The 21,530-nt window shown below is 42.5% G+C and overlaps 1 protein-coding gene across 2 annotated transcripts in view; it reads left to right on the forward strand.

Moving 5' to 3' along the window:
- The window catches only part of UBE3C (ubiquitin protein ligase E3C), a 140,788-nt gene extending 124,134 nt beyond the window's left edge, over nt 1-16,654 (forward strand). For both annotated transcript variants that reach the window (XM_087433750.1, XM_087433758.1), the window contains exons 22-23: nt 4,951-5,081; nt 14,819-16,654. In XM_087433750.1, the coding sequence (XP_087289876.1) occupies nt 4,951-5,081; nt 14,819-14,989 (302 nt within the window). In that variant the 3' untranslated portion in view covers nt 14,990-16,654. The remainder of the gene's footprint in view (nt 1-4,950; nt 5,082-14,818) is intronic.
- The last annotated feature ends 4,876 nt before the right edge of the window (nt 16,655-21,530 follow it).

Raw genomic sequence — 21,530 nt, forward strand, 5'->3', positions numbered from 1 at the left:
CCTCAAAGATCAGTATTAGCCTGCTATCAAAGGCAGACAAGCATAATAACAAGAAAAGGAAATTATAGATTAATATCTCCCATGAACATAGATGCAAAAATCCTCAAAATATTAGCAAACTGAATCCAGCAGCACATAAAAATGATTAAACCAAGTAGTATTTATCCCATAAATGCAAGGTTCATTTCACATCTGAAAATGTATTAATGTGTAATACACAGCATTGTATAAAGGACAAGACCATATGATCATCTCAACAGATGCAAAAAAAAGAGAAAAGCAATTGCAGCTTTTGAGCATCTAAGCATCTCCTACCCACTCAGGATTAAAAACTCTCGAGAAACTAGGAACAGAAGGGAGCTTCCTCAACCTGCTGCAGGAGGTGTACGAAAACTCACAGCCAACGTCACACTGAATGGTGAAAGCCTGAATACTTGATACCCAAGCAAGTGCTTTCACCATTTTTCTTCAACATCATGCTGGGGTTTTGAGCTAATACAATAAAGGCGATAGGTAGGCAGGCAGGTAGATAGGTAGGAAGGAAGGAAGGGGAAAATAACCAACTTGGAAAAGAAAAAGTGAAATAAATAAAACTGTCTTTTTTCATAGATGGCATGACAAAAAAAAAAAATCTAGAACTAATAAACAGTTTTAGCAGGTTGCAGCATAGATTAGTATACAGAAACCAGTTCTATTTCTATTTACAATCCAAGAATGGAATTAATTAAACAATTCCATTTATAGTAGCATCAAAAAGAATAAAATACAAATTTAGCAAAGTAAGTACAAGACTTGTACCCTGAAAAACTGCAAAACATTGTTGAGAGAACTTAAAGAAGACCTAAATAAATGGAGAGACAGTCCATTTTCATGGATTGGAGGACTTGGTATTGACAAGATGTAGTTCTCTCCAAATTAATCTACAAATTCAATGCAATCCCTATCAAAATCCCTGCTGGCTTTTTTGTAGAAATCAACAGGCTGACTTTAAAATTTATATGGAAATATAAAGGACCTAAAAAAGCCAAAACAATTTTGTAGGAGAATAAAGTTGAAGGACTTACACTCTGATTTAAAACTTACTATAAAGCCACAGTCATCAAGACATTGTGGTTGGGCCGGTCCCGTGGCTTAGCGGTTGGGTGCGCGTGCTCCGCTGCTGGCGGCCCGGGTTCGGATCCCGGCGCACACCGGCGCACCGCTTCTCCGGCCATGCTGAGGCCGGGTCCCACGTACACCAACTAGAAGGATGTGCAGCTATAACATACAACTATCTACTGGGGCTTTGGGAGGAAAAAAAATAAATAAAATTAAAAAAAGAAAAAGATTGTGGCACTGGCACAAGGACAGATGTATTGATCAATGGGATGTAATTGGGAGTTCAGAAACAAATCTTGATATTTACGGTTAGTTGATTTTTGACAGTTCAGTGGTGCTGACACGCCACCTGGAAAAGAATGGACTGAGACCTTCACCTCACATCATATGCAAAAGTGATCTCAACAGGATCAGAGACCTATGGGTAATAGCCCAAACTCTAAAACATCTCAAAGAACACACAGGAGAAAATCTTCATGACTTTTGGATTAGATAGAATTTTTAGTTGTATGCCAAAAGCATGATCCAGAAAAAAGAAATTGATAGAAAATTGGACTTCCTCAAAATTAAAGCTTTTGTGTTTCAAAAGATACCATTATGAAAACAAAAAAAACAGGCCACAGATTGGGAGAAAATATTTTCAAGCAATATATCTAATAATGGACTGTGTCCACAATATGTAAAGAACTCTGCAACTCAGTAACAAGACAACTGAATTTAAAAACATGGGCAAAAAAAATGTTTCACTATAAAGATATATATAAATGACCAATAAGAAAATAAGCACATGAACAGATGTTTAACACCATTAATCGTTAGGGAAATGCAAATTAAATCCTAATGAGATACCACTGCATACCCACTAGAATGTCTGTAATCAAAAAGATAGACAAGGGGCCCGCCCGGTGGCGCAAGCAGTTAAGTACGTATGCTCTGCTGCGGCGGCCCGGGGTTTGCCGGTTCAGATCCCGGGCACAGACTGCTTGTCCAGCCATGATGTGGCGGCGTCCCGTATAAAGCAGAGGAAGATGGGTATGGATGTTAGCCCAGGGCCAGTCTTCCTCAGCAAAAAGAGGAGGATTGGCAGATGTTAGCTCAGGGCCAATCTTCCTCACACACACACACAAAAAAGACAATACCAAGTATTAGTGTGTGGAGATATTGGAACCCTCTTGACTGGCGGGAATGTAAAATGGTAGAGCCTCTTTGGAAAAGTTTACAGTTATTTAAAAAGTTAAGTGTAGGACAACTGGATTTTTGCAAAAGAATGAGGCTGTACCCTTACCTCACACTATATTCAAAAAGTAACTCAGAATGCATCAACAACCTTAATATAAGAGCTAAGAACATAAAACTCTTAGGGGAAAATGGGTAAATCTTCATGACCTTGGATTTGGCAATGGATTCATAGATATAACACCAAAAGCATGAGCAACAAAAGAAAAAAAAAATAAATTGGACTTCATCAAAATTACAAACTTTGTGCATCAAAGGACACCATCAAGAAAGTGAAAAGACAACCTACAGAATGGGAGAAAATATTTGGAAATCATATATCTGATAAGGGTCTGGTATCCAGAGTATATAAAGAACTCTTACAACTCAACAACAAGAAGACAAACAAGCCAGTTCAAAGATAGGCAAAGGACTTGAATAGACGTTTCTCTAAAGAACATATACAAGTGGCCAGTAAGCTCAAAAAGATGTTCAACATCACTAATCATTAGGGAAATGCAAACCAAAACCGCAGTGAGATACACTTCACATCCATTAGGGTGGCTGTTACTAAATACACACACACACACACACACACACACACACACACACAGGAAATAACAAATGTTGGTGAGGATGTGGAGAAATTAGAACCCTCGTTCGTTGCTGGTGGGAATGTAAAGTAGCCACTATGGAAAATGGTTTGATCGTTCCCCAAAAAGCTGAACATAGAATTACCATATAACCCAACAGTTCTACTCCTAGGTATATACCCAAAGCAGTTGGAAACAGGGACTGAAACAGATACTTGTACATCATGCATGCAGCACTGTTCACAATAGTCAAAAGGCAGAAACAACCCAAAGGTCCATCTACGTGTGAGTGGATAAACAAATGTGGTATATACAAACAAGGGAATATTATTAAGTCTTAGAAAGGAATGAAGTTTGAATACATGGTACAACATGGATGAATCTTGAAAACATTATTCCAAGTAAGATAAGCCAGACACAAAAGGACATATATTATATGATTCAACTTATATAAAATACCTAGAATGGGTAAATTCCTAGATACTGAAAGTAGATTAGAGGTTACCAGGGGCTGGGAGAGAGGGAATAAGAAACGTACCCTGACTCCTCTGCTCTGTTAAATGCTGTTTCCCAACCTTTCTTCCAAGATAACTTTTGAAAACATTTTGGAAATGGACCGTGGTGAAAGTTGCACAGCATTGTGAATGTAATTTCATCTAGATGAAACATCTTTAAGAGCACACTTATGGAGACAGAGCAGATCATGGTTGTCAATGGGGTGGATGTAGGATTTGTTTGAGGAAATGGGAATGTTCTAAAACTGGATTGTGGTGATGGTTGCAAAACTCTATAAATTTTCTAAAATCATTTACATATATACGTATGTGTGTATTTATATATATGTATATATGTAAATGTGTGCATGTATCTCCCCTTTCTGTAATTAATTTGTATTGCTCTAAATTTGAACTCTATGGGCCGGCCCTGTGGCTTGGTAGTTAAGTGCGCGCGCTGCGATGCTGGCGGCCCGGGTTCGGATCCCGGGTGCGCATCGAGGCACCACTTCTCTGTCCATCCTGAGGCCGAGTCCCATATACAGCAACTAGAAGGGTGTGCAGCTGTGACATACAACTATCTACTGGGGCTTTGGGGGCAAAAAAAAAATAAAAAGTAAAAATAAAAAAATAAATTTGAACTCTAATGTTTATGTAAAGGCAGATAATACCTAAGGTCACATTGTCCCCACTATCAAGTCATAAGTTTAAAAAAATGAAATCAATCCAACTTTTCCTTTGCCAAGAAGTTGTCTTCGGTTATTTGCATAACCCTATCTGCACTGGAAGCTTATACCTTTAATGATCTTAGCTATTCCAGTAAATAGGTTTAAAATATTATCATATTCATTTTGGTGCCAATTAATGCACTTAGGATATTTTATTGATGTTATTTCTGTAGTATATTAACAATGAGGGAACAATATATAGCAATTATTTCAGTTTTAGGAAGCACTTAACTAGATTAAAAGCTATAAGTAACAGATATTACACTTTAGAATGGTGGTCTGATCGTGTGCTGGGGTTGGTTGTTAGCCATGGTCTGTACGTTATTGTCAGAAGGACAGGTGATAAAACGAATTTAGACACTAAGATTGTGCTGGCAAAATAACTAGCTCTATTTGAAATAAAAATCCTAATGTCTGCCATTTTTAGATGTGTGACCATCATGTAAATTCCTTGTTATTTAACATCTGCTACTCAACAGACGTTGATTTTTAACTCCCAGGCGAGTTCTTAAAACTCAGACCCCTTTGCAGCATCTTTTCTTGCCAGGGTTCATCTTGTAAGTACAGGGTGTTCCTCATTCTGGTCTTTGATACTTTGATCCCTCTGAAGTTTCTTCCCCTTCTGTCCTAGCCCATCAGCTCCCAGGAACGGAATAAAAGGTGTTTCTTTAGAGGTGGGTTTCAGCCACGAGCTCTGTCCATCACTGTGACAGGATGCAGAAAATGCATCACTTTTGTAGGTCTGTTGCTCTAGTGCCTTTAGGAGAATCTTGCTTCTGCAGTGATCTTGTTTTTAGTAAAACATTGTTCATTTGGTCGTAGGAGGCTATTCTGCTGACCATCCTGTAATCAAAGTCTTCTGGAGAGTTGTGGAGGGATTCACGGATGAAGAAAAGCGCAAACTACTCAAGTTTGTCACAAGCTGCTCCCGACCCCCTCTCTTGGGGTTTAAGGTATGCACCTTTCATGCCATGTGCTTTATTTTATTTTATTTTGTTTTATTTTTAATTTTATTTATTTATTTTTTCCCCCAAAGCCCCAGTAGATAGTTGTATGTCATAGCTGCACATCCTTATAGTTGCTGTACGTGGGACACGGCCTCAGCATGGCCAGAGAAGCGGTGCATTGGTGCGTGCCCGGGATTCAAACCCGGGCCGCCGGTAGCGGAGCGCACGCACTTAACCCTAAGCCAGGGGGCCGGCCCGCCATGTGCTTTAAAAACCACGTTGTAACTAAGAAAGGCGGCAGGATGTCAAATAGGGTTAAATGAAGTTGTGCAGTACACACTGTGTAGTGCTTTTCTAACACCAAATTTTATTAATTTTTCCTCTATTTTTAGCTACATTAAATATTTCAGCTTGATCTATTAAGTATTGGTTATCATCTTCATGTCCTCCTTGTGTTGGTTTTATTTTGGGGGTTTTTTTTTCTGTGTCCGCAGTGTTAATCTATTGATGTGATGGTTGTACACTATGGTTAAGGTTGCCTGTGAACAGATCCTGCAGACTGTTGGACTGTCTGTAATGTAGATTATCAGTCTCATAAGTCTGTAATGCATCTTAGGCTATTTTTACTACTGAACTGAAGAAAACACAAGCTAAAAATGTTGATGTAGTGTGTTTGCGAAGAATGATGTATGAGCAGAAGTATATGTTTTCCTGGTTGTTGACTGTTACCTATTTTATGTTACCTAGCCTTATTGTATCATTTCTGATAATTGATGTTGATCTCATATAATTTAGCTTGATATTTTTAGCAATTAAAATTGGTCAAAGGACAGTTAGTGTTTCCTTTATTCATTGTAAATTAAAATAATTTAAAAATACACAATGATTGTATATATAGTATAGAATAATATCAGTTTAGATAAGCATTGTATATTGCTTGTGCTTGTGAAACTTATAGATGAACATTCACTTTCCAATAACCTTTGATAATCTATGAGATTTATATGAGTTATTCTTTCCTTTAACTTTTTACTTTGAAATTATTTTAAATGTATAGAAAAATTACAAGAATTAGACAAAGAACTTCTTGGCCCACATAGACCAGGTGTCGACATTTTGCCACATTTGTTTTATCATTCTTTCTCTACATATTTCATTTCTGAATCGTTTGAGAGTAAGTTGAAAACACCATGTTTCCTGCGCATATTTCCTACAACACACATACTCTCTTATATAACCACAATTAAATTGTCAAAAATAAGGAATGTGCAGTGATATATTGATATTATCTAATCCACTGGTTCACACAGTGTGGTCCTGGGACCAGCAGCATCAGCTTCACCTGAGAACTTGTTAGAAATGAACGTTTTCAGCCTCACCCAGACCTCCTGACTCACACTCTGGGGTGGGCTCAACAGACAGGTTGGAATCAGCCCCTCGGGTGTTCTGGAGCATACTGACATTACACCGGCTGTCCTTGTGTCCTTCATAGAATTTGTGTCCCCAGTCTGGACTCCACTCCAAGACTGCACGTTGCATTTAATTGGCATGTCTCTTTAGTTTCTTTTAGTCTGTATCTTCTGCCGTATCTTTGACATTTTCAGTGGGTTACAGGCAGGTTATCCTGAGAATGTCCCTCAATATAATGAAGTGATTCCACTCCCGGGAATGTACTCAGATGACAACATATGTTCACACAATGTTCATGTGAATGTTCAGAGCAACATTATTCATAATGGCCAAAAACTGGAAACAATCCAAATGTCAATCAACTGATAATGGATAAACAAAATGTAGTCTATACATACAGTGGGATACAGTCATGTGTCACTTAATGACAGGAATACTCTCTGAGAAATGCATCGTTAGGCGGTGTCGTCCTTGTGCGAACATCGTAGCATGTACTTAGACAAACCTAGATGGTATAACCTACTACACATCTAAGCTATATGGTACTAATCTTGTGGGACCACCATCGTGTATGTGGTCTGTCATTGACCGAAACGTCGTTATATGGCATGTGACTATATATTCAGAAATTGAAAGGAATTACTGATACATAATGTATGAACATTATGTATGAACATTGTATGAACATGTATGAACATTGAAAACACTGTGCTGAGTGAAAGGGGTGAGATACAACACTACATATTATGTGATTCCATTTACGTGAAACGTCTTTTTTGAAAGGCAAATTTATAGGGACAGGCGGCTCAGTGGTTGCCTAGGGCTGGGAGTGGAAGTGGGGAGCTTTTTGGGGAAATGGCAACATTCCAGAACTGGATTGTGGGTACAGTTGCACAACTGTATGAATTTATTAAATGTATTGAATTGTACACTTAAATGGGCAATTCTTATAGTATATAAATTACACCTCAATTAAGCTATTTTTAAAAATTGACAACAGAGGCTTAACACAACATCCCAATAAGTGCCATCAGAACTAGAGCAATAAATTAGAAAAATGGGAAAGAGGTGTGGCGTAAGTGCAGTGATTTTATCTTTTGCAGGAGGTAAATCATCGACACTATTACTTTTGGAAACAATAATAAAGACATGGATATAGACCTATTAGTGAATAATAATATTCAATGATATTAGTAGAACTAAAATCACTCCTCTATCTTCCAGATTATCAGAGGGAGAAAATAAGCTTGCAAAACAAGACAAGCAGAACCAACTATATTTGTCAGATAAAGAAAACAAAGTTGACATTAAGAATCATGAAGTAGAGGGGCCGGCCTGGTGGCGCAGTGGTTGGGTTTGCGCGTTCTGCTTCAGCAGCCTGGGGTTCGCCAGTTCGGAACCGGGGCGTGGACCTACTTGCCACTCATCAGACCATGCTGGGGTGGCGTCCCACATAGAAGAACCAGAAGGACCTACAACTAGGATATACAGCTATGTGCTGAGGGCTTTGGGGAGAAAAAAAGAAAAAAAAAGAGGAAGATTGGCAACAGATGTTAGCTCAGGGCCAATCTTCTTCAGAAAAAAAAGAATCATACAATAGAAAACATAAAAATGAGAGAGGCTGAACTGTTACAGCAATGAATGTACGTGGAATAAACTCATCTATTAAAAGAAAAAAACTTTTAGAGTGGGTCAAAAAAAACTGCTGTGTACAAGCAACACACCTAAACAAAGGGATTCAGAAAGATTTAGTGATGCTTCTGGCTTGGTGTAAAATCCCCCTTCCCCCAAAAGAAATAGATGGATCTACCTCATAGTTGGTTTTTTTTTATAATTTTATTTATTTATTTTTTCCCCCAAAGCCCCAGCAGATAGTTGTACGTCATAGTTGCACATCCTTCTAGTTGCTGTATGTGGGACGCGGCCTCAGCATGGCCGGAGAAGCAGTGCGTCGGTGCGTGCCGGGGATCCGAACCCGGGCCGCCAGCAGCGGAGCATGCGCACTTAACCACTAAGCCACGGGGCCGGCCCTCCCTCATAGTTTCGATCATAGTCTTGAGTACTGGCCCACATAACTAGATAGGAAAATTGGCCTCTATGAGTCGAATGAAGATCGGGCAATAGCCTGAAAGAAACATGTCTTTGCTTTTTGGTTCCTCTTGGGCATATAGTGAAGTCTGGAAATGTTGGTGTGTTGGGCTCTATTAAAGAGCAGGAAGAATGCAGATGAAATGTGCAAATGGCCTGAATAATGGAGCTAATAACGGGTTTTTCAGCAGGACACTTTTTGTCATCTAGTGATGTAAATAGTGGTATAAGTTAAATTCTTATATATTAAGATTTTAATACCATTAGATAATTTTATCAATAACATTTATTATGAGAGACAGGGTTTCTAGTACCTTCCAGTTTTAAAACACCACCAAACTTAGAAGTAAAAAAATTAAGCATCTAATTGCAAGAAGGGAAATTTGGAGGACCTCCTCCCCTCAAAACTGAATGATAGACCCAGAGATTTCTGCCAGCTCTTGGTTAATTAGTTGAAGCCAGTGATGTTCGCCACAGGAAAAATTAGGAGTCTTGCTGGAAGGGGCAGGTTCTAGAGATTCTGACAGGCAGCAGAAGAGCCAGTGGTAAAGGCCGACCAGACGTGCTGAGCACCAGCGCCCCCAGCAGTCAGGGTGTGCCAAGCCTCCCCTCCCCGTGGGGCATTACAGGTTTGGAGGGAGGGAACAGTTGAGGGATTTATGTTAGTTTTTGAAATCCCAAATAGAACTACGGTGAAAATTCTCTTGTCCCCTGTTGATGATCCCCATACAATCGTAATTGAGTTATCATTTTACCATGAAAAATACTTTTTTGGAAGCCATGAGACAATCTTACTGTTTTAGATTTTTTCAATGATGTAAAATATATTAAAGGTGAAATGTAATAGAGTTTTCAGATGTTTTTACAGTTGTCATAAGTTAGACTCCAAATTTGAAAAAAATCACCTTAATATTTATGCTTTCCAGTTAGCTCAGTATGCCCAGCATGAAAGGGCTGACCGATGTCAGATTTAAAGAAGAGAATGTCTTTCCGTTGAAGTACTATAAATAGCAAAGGCTGGCATGCATAATTTAAAAGTTATGAGATTCCTTCGTGCCAGATTATTGGAGAAGAATAACATCTGCTAAAGCTAATTAAAGTTTAATATGTTTAATGAATGTGATTGTTACAGACAAAAGAAATCATTAAAGTGCTGTAGAAAATTGTTAAGTTGCCATCAGGCCACACAATAAATGGATGATTTTTCTCACTCTGAATTAATTCAAATTCCCGTTGTACTCTAATTATGCACAGAATGGTGCCCTTGACTCAGAATTTCAATGAAGAACTTCATTTTTTTTTTACTTTTAAGACTCCAAGTAGGAAATTCAATTAGTATTATGAAAGAAACACTAAAATGTGGCGTTTAACTGCAAAATATACTTCGAGCTTTCCATTTACCCAATTGCTTGACCATTTACCTAGCACTCACTGGCCCTGCCTTCAGAGGTCCTTTTCTGTTTCAAAAATGTGATGTTTATATTTTATAAAGCATTTGAGAAAATTATTGCCCTCGGTGTACTCAAAATGTTAAATAATTGGGGACCGCCCCGTGGTTTAGTGGTTAAGTGCTCGTGCTCCGCTACTGGCGGCCCAGGGTTCGGATCCCAGGCGCGCACTGATGCACCGCTTCTCCGCCCATGCTGAGGCCGCGTCCCACATACAGCAACTAGAAGGATGTGCAGCTATGACATACAACTATCTACTGGGGCTTTGGGGAGAAAAAGGGGGAAAAAAAAAAGGAGGAGGATTGGCAATAGATGTTAGCTCAGGGCCAGTCTTCCTCAGCAAAAAGAGGAGGATTGGCATGGATGTTAGCTCAGGGCTGATCTTCCTCACAAGAAAAAAAGAATGTTAAATAATAAATGTAATAAATGATCTTTCTGTCTCTCTTTTGGTTCTTGTTCTAACATTTTTATGAGACATTTAAAGTAGCATATAAACTGTAATTAGAAAAAAAGACTGGTTTTTTCGCACATATTACACGCCACATATATTGTTTAAATGAAGTTTATTTTTCAAGTAGAGAAACGTACAAAGGTGGATCATAAGAAGTGTGTAAGCTCTTCATTCAGCATTCTGTGGGCTGTGCTGTTACCCACATCGTGAGCTGTGTGCTAAATTCATAGCGATGAGCCAGAATCCGGCTGACATGCAGTTGGGGCCGGCTGGGTGTCTGTCACACTCGGAGACCTGGCACAGGTGCTTCCGAGTGTCCTACCAGAAGAAGGACGTTGCTGCAGTTGTAGTCTCTGTTTTCCACTACAGTGGTTAGTAGGTAATTATTTTTTTATATATATAATTTTTATTTATTTATTTATTTTCCCCCCAAAGCCCCAGTAGATAGTTGTATGTCATAGCTGCACATCCTTCTAGTTGCTGTATGTGGGACACGGCCTCAGCATGGCCGGAGAAGCGGTGCGTTGGTGCGCGCCCAGGATCCAAACCCGGGCCGCCAGCAGCGGAGCGCGCGCACCCAACTGCTAAGCCACGGGGCCGGCCTGGTAGTTATTTTTTATACTGTTTGATTTTTTCCTTATAATGAAATCAATGTTTTTATTATAGAAAATTGGAAATTGTGGTTGAGTAAAAGAAAGAAAGAAATACCTATAATCTCTCCCATTCTAGCCATTATCACGTTTTTACATGAATGTGTCTTTGTATCTGTATATATATGTTTATGTAGATATACATAATTTTTAAATATAATTTAAGCTGTATCACGTGTTCAGTTTTATCAACATTACATCAGGATCATTTTTCCTCATACTAAGTAGTCTTTGAAATATTTTTAATAAACTTCATGATGTCCCATCATATGAGTTTACCACAATTTACTTGCTGTTCTTTATTAGTTGTTTATAACTCTTCCTTCTTTATAATGCTGTGAACATCTTTGTGCATAAATTATTATCTGCGTCTCTGATTATTTCCCTAGAAGACAGTCCTAAAAGTAGAGGTCGTGGTCAGGGGACATGGTTATGTTTACACTCCTAATACATACTGCCAGGCTGTCCTCACAAAGAGTTATGCCAGGTTACACCTTGGAGAGGAGGGTTCAGAGAAAGTGTTAGCAGTCCTCAGTGTCAGCAGGGACTGTTGAATAGATTTGCCGTTACACTGGCATTTGAAGCATCTGTCCTCTTGTCACAGCTCTAAGGAGGAAGTATGTTACAGTTTAGAAGGCACCGAACTGGAGGTGAAACCATCCTGGGTCTCGCTCCTAACCAGGCACCTGTGCTGGGCCGCCATTTTGCTTTTCTGGGCCTGTGTTCTACACAGCTGCGATGAAGGAGTTGAATTAGCTAGGTCTCTGAAATCCTGTAGTAATGGAGGGCAAACCCACGCAGGCCTGAGAGTTAGCAGATTGAGGCTTTCCGGATAAAGACAGTCCCCACTTCATGTGTTCCTGTGGGAAGGGGACATATAAATCATGTCTTGTATCTAAGGATGATGGTGTTAAGAGAAAGATACAGTCACTGGTTGTTTGTAACCATCAAGGGTTGGACATTGCCACAGATCTCACGTAGTCATCTACATTTATCATTGTCTAACGTTTAGGAATTTAGCGTGCAGATCCATTTGCACAAGTGTGAAATGCCTTAAGCACATGGTTATTCACTGCATCATTATTTGTAAAAAGTTGGAAACAACGTAAGTGTCCATCAACAAATTGTGCTGCATACGGCCAAGGGAATACCATGCAGCCTCAAAAAAAGAATGAGGACACTGGATTGTTACAGGAAGATCACAAAGAAATTATCAAATGAAAAATTATCAAGGTGCAGAACAGTGTATGTAATGTGCTGACATTTTGTGTTTTTAAAATGGGGAAGGGAGAAAATCTTTTCTTGTCTCTACGTTAAATCTCTATGGGGGGGCCGGCCCCGTGGCTTAGCGGTTAAGTGCACGAGCTCCGCTACTGGCAGCCCGGGTTCGGATCCCGGGCGCGCACCGACACACCACTTCTCCAGCCATGCTGAGGCCACGTCCCACATACAGCAACTAGAAGGATGTGCAACTATGACATACTACTATCTACTGGGGCTTTGGGGGAACAAAAGGAGGAGGATTGGCAATAGATGTTAGCTCAGAGCCGGTCTTCCTCAGCAAAAAGAGGAGGATTAGCACGATGTTAGCTCAGGGCCGATCTTCGTCACAAAAAAAAAAATCTCTATGGGAAGGTATTTAAGACACCCATGGCATTGGTTGCTCATGAGAGGGGGAACTGGGCAGCTGGGAGGTAGGGATGAGAATTCTTATACTGTACCTTAAAAAAATAACTAGACTGTCATTATCATGTCTAAAAATAACAACATAAATTCCTCAATACCTTCAGTGCTCCTGCACAAACAAGCCGCTGTCCACACAGCACGTTTGTTTGCTGCGTCTCTTGAATCTTTTCTCACTGTGTGTCCGCTCCCTCTTCTATCGTGCCCTGTAAGTTAATTAATGGAGGAGCTGGATTGCTTCTTTGTATATCTTGTAAACTGATAGTTAGAGGTTTCATCAGATTCTAGACTTGAATTTTTCTTTTTTGCAATAACATTGTGTAGATAACCTCATGTACTTCACATTTTCTCACTTCGACATCAGAGACCCAGTGTCTGTGAGTCGCCTGTCTGAGATGCCGGGATTGGTCAGGTGTGGTCAGCCTGATCCGTCTATTACAGAACTCGCAACGCCCTGACATCTACTGACTTCAGCGGTCACTGATGGTCGTTGCCTAGATCCCTTCTTTAATGTGGTTTTACAGCAGCCATATTCCAGTTATATCATTTCCTAGCTGAAATTTTCTATAAAGGAAAACTTTATTTTTCTCATCAACTATTTGGTTACTCTGAGGACCATTTGTACAGAAAAGATAAAATAAATCTTGCATGTTCTTCGTCTACCAGTGTTCAGAATATTGAGTCGGTTAACTGGCATATTCTAAAGGCAACTACTACATTTTGGTTCCTTTTTATCGTTATGAACTCATGGGCTTTACCATTTGATGTATTTTAATTCATTGTAGTTACTCTTTCTGATATTTGGAGTGCCCATCTTTGGGCAAGGGGAATGCCTTCAAGGGGCCTGTGAATCTTTTTACCATAACCCGAGTCGTTTGGGCAGCTTTCTTGCTTTCTAGTATGACAGGATCATAACACTTGTTATGTACACTTGTGTACATTTTATGGCCCACATCTGGAATCAGGTATTTTCCCAAGGAGCCCTGGTCCTTTTGTTGAGAAATGGATCTGTAGAGACCAGAACCTGGGCACTTGGTGTGCTCACTGTCACGGGTGGTCATTGCTTCCAGGCCTTTTCAGTGGACAGAGCTAGGAAATACGTGGTTTTTTACCTAAGAGAAAAATTCATTACAAGTTCAAACTGATATTTCCAATTCAAATTTAGGCTTTATAAGATTTTATTTCTTTGATTTTATATTTGGATTTCTTTTTACCAATGATAGTCTTGGTTCTTGTTAGTTCATTTGCTTGATCTCATAAGTTCTAGGATCCTACAGTAAGTTATAGTTGTACATAGTATAATGGTCATACAGTACCATAACGGTTTTAGAACAATACCAATAATTTACTAAGACATTTCTGTAAACAATTTAAGATTTCTTTGCAATTCTAAAACACGAGAAATAATTCCTCTCTGTGTGATTCAGCCTCCAATAAACAGGTTCATTTGTTTCATTTTGCTTTCAATATTTAGAGATTGCTTTTTTCTCCCCTTTCGACTGAATTTGTTTTATGGTTTTTGTTGCTGTGTCCACATGGTGCCGAGACCAGTCCATAAGATGTGGTCCGTTTGGAGAACGCTGGCTTACTCCTGTCCCTCCCCTGCTCCTTCCCTCCCCCGGGGGCAGCTTCTGTCTTTCCTGTGTTTTAAATATAAGCAAATAGGTATATATATTCAACTTTCTACCCTTGTACCCTTGTACCTTTTTGAATTTTAAACAAACTTTTAAAAAACTAAAAAACAAAACCTTTAGAGGCCCTGTTCACTGCAAAGGTTATGTTTCCCGTGAATGAATGTTATTCTTCATCCCCTTGTGCACTGAAGCACAGTGCACAATATTTGGTATAATTTAGAGCTAAGTCTTGAGTGCAATAAAAAAGGCGAATGTCCTTTTGGGAAAATGTGACTGTAGTAACTTTTCACTGTTTGAAGCAAGCAAGTTTTGTGTGCTTTTAAAAATTCATTCAAGGCCACGCTTGTGAACTATGTCCTGCACACCTGCTGTCTTTCAGGAGCTGTACCCCGCATTCTGCATTCACAACGGAGGCTCCGACCTCGAGAGGCTCCCCACTGCCAGCACCTGCATGAACCTGCTGAAGCTCCCCGAGTTTTACGATGAGGCGCTTCTGCGAAGCAAACTCCTCTATGCTATTGAGTGTGCTGCTGGCTTCGAGCTGAGCTGAGCTGAGCTGAGACTGGACCTGACCCTCTGCAGAGAAATGCCCAGTGCCTCCGTCGTAGGCAGCCCCTGCCAGGCCGACGAGGATGCGCAGGCTGGACTTGCACAGCTCCTGAGCCCCCCGCTTTCCCTCACCCCTTTCCTTCAGTTTGTACGTGGTTTATTAAGTCATGGTCACTTATTTAGATGGACACTGAGTTTCAAATAACTTAACAAATGTTATGTGCCATGTGGCTAATTGAGCAATTTTGCTAAGAAGAGCACAGTTTTGAGACTAGCGGCAACTCAGTGAAATTAACCAAAGATGAAGCTTTGGCTTTGCTGGTGGATTCGAGCCCTTTCTGAGCTGGCGGGGCTCCTGGCGAGGCTCCTGGGAGAGGCAGCGCCTGCTTCATGGGTTTAGACCGGCTTGGTCTGCAGACACAGGGTCTGAGAGGTGGAGATGCTTTCTCTCAGGGCCCCTGCTTCTCGTGTGGTTGAATTGTTTACACGCCTCCTTGTTAAAATGAAAGGCATTTGTTTTTCCTGCTGCCTTTTCCAGAGTGGTTAGGTTTGGAAAATAGATAACAATGATAATATTTTATTTGTGCTTTTTAAGCCATTTCCCCAAAATGGGACTAGCATGCTTATTTTCGGTATACCGTTGGCCTGCATCATGATGGTTTGGATATTACTGTGTGTGGATGTGTGTGAGGTGGGTACTTGATTCTTTCTCCATTTCTGTCTCCGCTTTGTGCCTGGAGAGCTTTCGGGGAGGGGGAGGGTCTCCGTCCAGTTCCTGCGGCATGCATGTGACCTACGATAACTGATGACTTAGGGGAACAGACTGCAGCGTCCACTCAAGTCACTTGAACCAAAGTGGCGGGCTGCTCCTCTGCACTGCAGCCCGCTGTGGACGGGCCTTTCCAGGCTCGCCCGCCCTCCTCACCCCTGGGCTGCACCAGCCAGTCTTCCTGGAGATTTGGGGTAACTTGCCACACTTCTGCACCCTCTGCTTCCTCAACGGTGCTGCTTTGAAGGAAGACAGGACAGTCCCCAAGCGCCTGTCCCGGGGAGGAGTGTTGGTAATTCTCTCAGAATAAGGCACTTTATTAGGACCTGACTTGTTGCTGGGTGATTTCAGTCTCTGAAAACGAGAGCGTTTCAGAGCGTCACTGTGGGAGCAGTGACCCTGTGCTGGTGTGGGGTGCGGAGGAGTCTGAGTTCTGACCCGTCTCTTCCACGCTGGTGTCTCCCCGTCACTGGAGCTCTGTAGGCTGTCCTGTTGAATTGACCAGAATTAGCAATATACTTTTAAATGCGGGGAAACTGAATGACACTTTTAAGACAATGACCATTATCAAAACAAAATGTATAATTTCTTAATTTGAATAATAAATTAAGTGTTTAAATGCTATTTGTAGTCTTGATATACAGAAATAAAATAATTAGGGTTTGTCCTTGGTTTTATTTTTATTTTAGGTTGTTTTATGTTGAATGTTCTATGTCTTCTTTACTTATTAGTTAATTTGTATATTTTATTACCAGTATTTTGGAAATGGAATATCTGGGACTGAAGAGAAATGGGCAATTACACTTACTTGGTTTTTCTTTCTCGGCTATTCTGAGCTTATTTATTTATTTGTATGTTCTAATGGCTAAATATTTGCATTAAATTTTTTTTTCCCAAGATCGTGTTGGATTCATACCCCAAATCATTGTGATTAGTTCTGTTCTGCCCCAGTGAAACCACAGTTTCTAAATATTAACTAGTTTTATCACAGGTGTTTAAATGTCATCAGTTAATACAGTGTAATAGCCTGTGATTATTCAAAATCCAATATATTAGACAGGAATGCCTGTCGTCTGAAATGTGCTGAAAGAGAGGCTCTGAGAAGGCTGACCTGTTCCAGCCCGTCCCGGCGCGTCCTGGGGAGGGTGCTTCCCGTGACTGTGGGTGCGAGCCAGGGCTGTCCCGGGAGTGGGTGTCACCTTCCCAGAGCTCTCGTTGGGTTTAGCATTACATTGTTGGGAAAAATTATACCTGAAGGAAGGTTGTCCTTTTTTCATTGTTTTGTTTGCCTTTTGTAACGTTCTGTTCTACTTTCTGGTTCTTATTGCTGGTAATTTTGTGCTCAGACCCAAACGTTGAGTTAAAGTGGAGGTTATTCCAGCTGTTTCTCACCAGCTGTTATCTGCAGATCACTCTTTGACTGGTGTCCTGTGAAGGCTCATGAGGGCGGCATCATCACAGTACGGGGGCAGCGCTGCCGCGGTGCGCCTCAGAGATTGGCGACTAGCCTGTCCTGGTCTCCACAGGGGTGTGCGCTGCTGCGTGGCACGGCTCTGGGTACCTCAGAGCCTGTGAAAGCCAAGCGATGCAGCCCCTGGCAAACACAGCCTGCAGTCTGCACAGTCAGACGTTACAGACAGACGTGCTGTTCACAATGACAGAAACCGGGTGATGCCACACAGACCTATAAATCTTGTGGGATTTGGAGCACAGGCAGGGCCCGGTGGGGTTAACTATTGGAGGAAACTTCCTGAAGAGGGGAGTGGTGAGCTTGAAATAATTTAATATTTAAGCTGCCTCATACTTTAAAGAAAGATAAATGCTAAAGGCATATAATAATGCAAATAAAATAGGAATTCAGGGCCTAGAAGAGGAGCCTAAAATAAGCTAACCAAAGCTAACAGCTTATTTCTTACAACCAAGACAGAAAAAAACCCAGAAATTTAAAGCCATCACCTCTTTCAGATTCATCTGCTCCAGGTGAGAAAGCGTTACAGTAGCATAGTAATCCGTGTCCAGAATCACCCAGCCACCCTCCATCCTGCACAGGACAGCAGATGCCCCGGAAGTTGTATTAGGGGAAATCACCTCTGCTCCCCAACCAAGGGTGAGGCCTTGAGCTGCCACTTGGCTTCCAAAGGCTGTTTCCTGGCCCTGCAGTGGTGGCCAGAGTTGAAGACCTCACTGGCTGGCTGACCAGCAGGTCCAGGTAGAAAAGTTGGGAGAGAGCTGAGAGGATCAAGGCTGGCTGCAGGTGAGGGCTCCTGTGGCCTCCAGAGTCATGGACCACTCAAAGGTCTGCTTCCAGAAAATTCTGAGAGCGAGTTCTTAACCTAAGTCCTCTGCCTCAGCTTATAGATCTGTGAAATGGGGATAATCTAGATAGTTGGGCTTCACAGGAATGTTAGGAAGGTCTGATGAGAATTGTGAATACGCTTTTGATTTTCACATATTGCAAATGTAACAACCTTATTTTCCTTGTCTTCTTATGTGGTTTGATGTCACAGGTTCACTCGTCACATCTATAAACTACGAGAGCTGCTGTAACAGCCCACAGGAAGGCAGTAGTTCTGACCAGTGCCTTCATGGTAAATGTGTTGCCATTCTCCGCACAAGGAGGGAGGAAGGAGACAGTCTCCCTAAACGCTCTCTGCTTCATGTGTGTCTTTCCTCCCTCCCCTCTGTTCTGGTTCTAAAAGCATCAATTCACAGTGCGGTTGCAGAGGTGGGCTGCTGGGGGTTCGGTGGTTCATCGATTGCCTCTCCTAGATGATCAAAAGAGGCGATGCCCCTCAGAAGTGACCATCGCTAGCTTGTATTTGTAATGACTAAGATCTCACTGTGTAATTTATGAAATGGCTTCTTTGCAGTGGAAACAGTGAGCTGAGGGTCTGTTCAGTTCATACCAGTTCAGGTTCAGACCTCCCACCCCGGCCCCTGGTCCACCTGGCCCTCTTCCGGTGGGCTTTCTCCATCTGGAATAAAAACAGGTGGCATATCCGATGTCACTTCCAGTACAGTGATTATATGTCATGGGAGATAGCCTTTTCATAATCTTGAATTTCATGTGGAGATTCTTCAAATATTGACTCACCTAAACAATGGGAACGTTTCTGAGGTTCATTGGTAACGCACGGTCCAAGCATCTCCTTGAACTACAGTGGGCTCATCGCCAGAATTGTAGGCAGACGTACGCCTCCATGATGGCAGCATCACACCTTCCTAATTCAGGGCAAGCCTGTGAACTGCAGACCATCATTACCAGAAGCCTCTACCTAGATACAGTACCAGGTAATGGGATGGTGCTATTTGACTAAAGAATTTGAGGTGGTGCAGTAAACGGATTCCGTCAGTGCTTAGACCAGTGAGAGCAAATCAGAGACACCGAGTTCCAGGGTTGGGGCTGCACAGATTGTTGAAGTTGGGGGAAGGTCTGTTTAAAGAAAGTTCATATTGTGTAGTGTTAGCTTCCTGTGGCTGCCATAACAAATGCCCTCCACTGGGGTGACTAAAACCACAGTGTGTGTTCTCCCACAGCTCTGGAGGCTGTATGTCTGAAATCAAGGTGTCAAAGGGCCATGCTGCCTCTGGGAAGAACCTGTTCTCTGCCTCTTCCAGCTTCTGGTGGTTGCGGGCGTCCCCCGGTCTCTGCCTCCCTGGTCACCTCGCCACCTCTTCTGTCTGTGTCGTGTCTCCCTCTGCGTTTATCCTATAGGGACACTTGTCCTTTGGAATGAGCCCCCCCCCCCCCGTAACCTGGGGTGATCTCCTCTCAAGAGCCTTAACTTAATTACACGGCAAAGACCTTTTTCCCAAATAAGGTTGAATTCACAGGTGCTAGGGATTAGCGTGTGGACGTATCTTTGGGGGACCACCATTCAACCACTGCATCTATTATTTTTTCTTGAGAGGCAGAGTTCACCACTGCATCTGAAAGCCAGAGCCAAGTGGTAGACATGCCCTTTAACCTGAAGGTTGGAAACTTCTCATTCTAGCTGGGCCGAGGCCCGTGCAGCCTTGAGGAGTCGTTCGTTTACCATCAGTAAAATGCGGGATTCCCCTAGGTCTGTGTTCCCCAAACATGACTGAAAATGGCTCCATTCTCTAGAGGTGGGGTTCATAGGCCTGTACTTCTAAAGTGTCCCAGGCAGTCCTTTCCAGGTGATTATTGGAAAACAGTTAGGTAACCTCAAAAACTCCGTTTCAGAGGCTACGAACTTCCAGGGCAGGCGTTGTAGAGCGTCCTGCCGATGCATGTGGACTCCGTTTCCGCTGTCCTGGGAGGCACAGGTCCCCTCTGCTGCTGGGGCAGGGCCCGGCACCTCCAGCTGAAGTGCCCCATCCGGGATCCTTGGGGGAGGGCCGGGGGGCAGGGTCTCCTTGCACGTCCCACTGCCCCACTGCAGGCACACAGGAAGAGGGGTATCCAGATGTATCCAGATGTCTCCAGAAGCTGACGGCAGCCCAAACATGGGCCTGTCTCCAGCAGGAACTTCCCTGAACCTCAATTCTCCCCTGGGCTCTGGAGTCGGCATCCCAAACTCCGAGTCCAAGACTCGTCTGAGCCCCCACCCAGGCCCCAGACCATTGGCTCGTCCTCCACACCTCTCTCTCGCTCCCCAGACACTGCATTGCACACTGCCAGCCCTACTCTCAGAACATAGCCCAAATCGGACGACTCCCCCCACTTTCTCTTCCACCTCCCTGGCCCAAGCCGTGGTCTCAGATTTGCCTGGATTTGTGGTAGCCTTGCGAGTGCCCCTGCTTCCATCCTTGTTCTCCTTCAGTCTGTGCTCAGCAGACCAGGGAAATGCCTGCTCCTAAGCCAGCCTGAGTTACTCCTCTGGGCAGGACGTTCTGGTGTCTCCATCTCAGTAAGCCAAGCCCTGAGTAATTTGGCCCGGCACCCTCCCTCTTGCTAACTGGGCTCCACTGGCTTTCTTCTAGATTTCCTCCCCTGGCCTCAGGGCCTTTGCACTTGCTCCCTCTACTTGGAAAGCTCTTCCCACAGATACTCAGGTGGCTTGCTCCCTCGATGTCACCTGTCCTCACCACCCTATTAAAAATTGCAACCTCTCGGGGCCGGCCCGGTGGCGCAGCAGTTAAGCGCGCACACTCTGCTGCAGCGGCCCAGGGTTCTCAGGTTTGGATCCCGGGTGCGCACTGACACACCACTTGTCAAGGCATGCTGTCGTCGCATCCCATATACAGTAGAGGAAGATGGGCACGGATGTTAGCCCAGGGCCAATCTTCCTCAGCAAAAAGGAGGAGGATCGGCAACAGATGTTAGCTCAGGGCTGATATTCCTCACACACAAAAAAAATTGCAACCACCCAGCATGTCCTGTCATTCTTGTTCATTTATAGCTTTCTCTATGGCACTGGTTTCTGATATGTATTTCACTCATTTATTACTTTTTCTCTATGCCCCCCCTACACTAGAATGTAAGTTTCATTAGGGTAGGAGTTTAGTAAACTGCATACCAGCACCTAGAATAATGCCTAGCACACAGTAGGTGCCAAATAATTATTTGTTGAATGAATGGATTTGCTTTATCTATGAAGAAAGGTTTTGCTAACCAAGATAAAGTTCAAGTTAACACCTATGCAAACTTGCAGTTTCTGAATCATTGGGCCCAGGTTAGAAACCCTTTGCACACGTATAATGAGAGTTTGCAGACCCATCCGGGCACTGCCCCTTTAATGGGCACTTTCTTCTGCAGTCCTGTCATTCGACGCCTACAAACCCAGCGAGGGGGCTTGCTTGCCCCCCG

Source organism: Ceratotherium simum, chromosome 1, assembly GCF_057802395.1.
Source record: "Ceratotherium simum simum isolate JZ-2026a chromosome 1, ASM5780239v1, whole genome shotgun sequence".
Taxonomy (NCBI): Eukaryota; Metazoa; Chordata; class Mammalia; order Perissodactyla; family Rhinocerotidae; genus Ceratotherium; species Ceratotherium simum.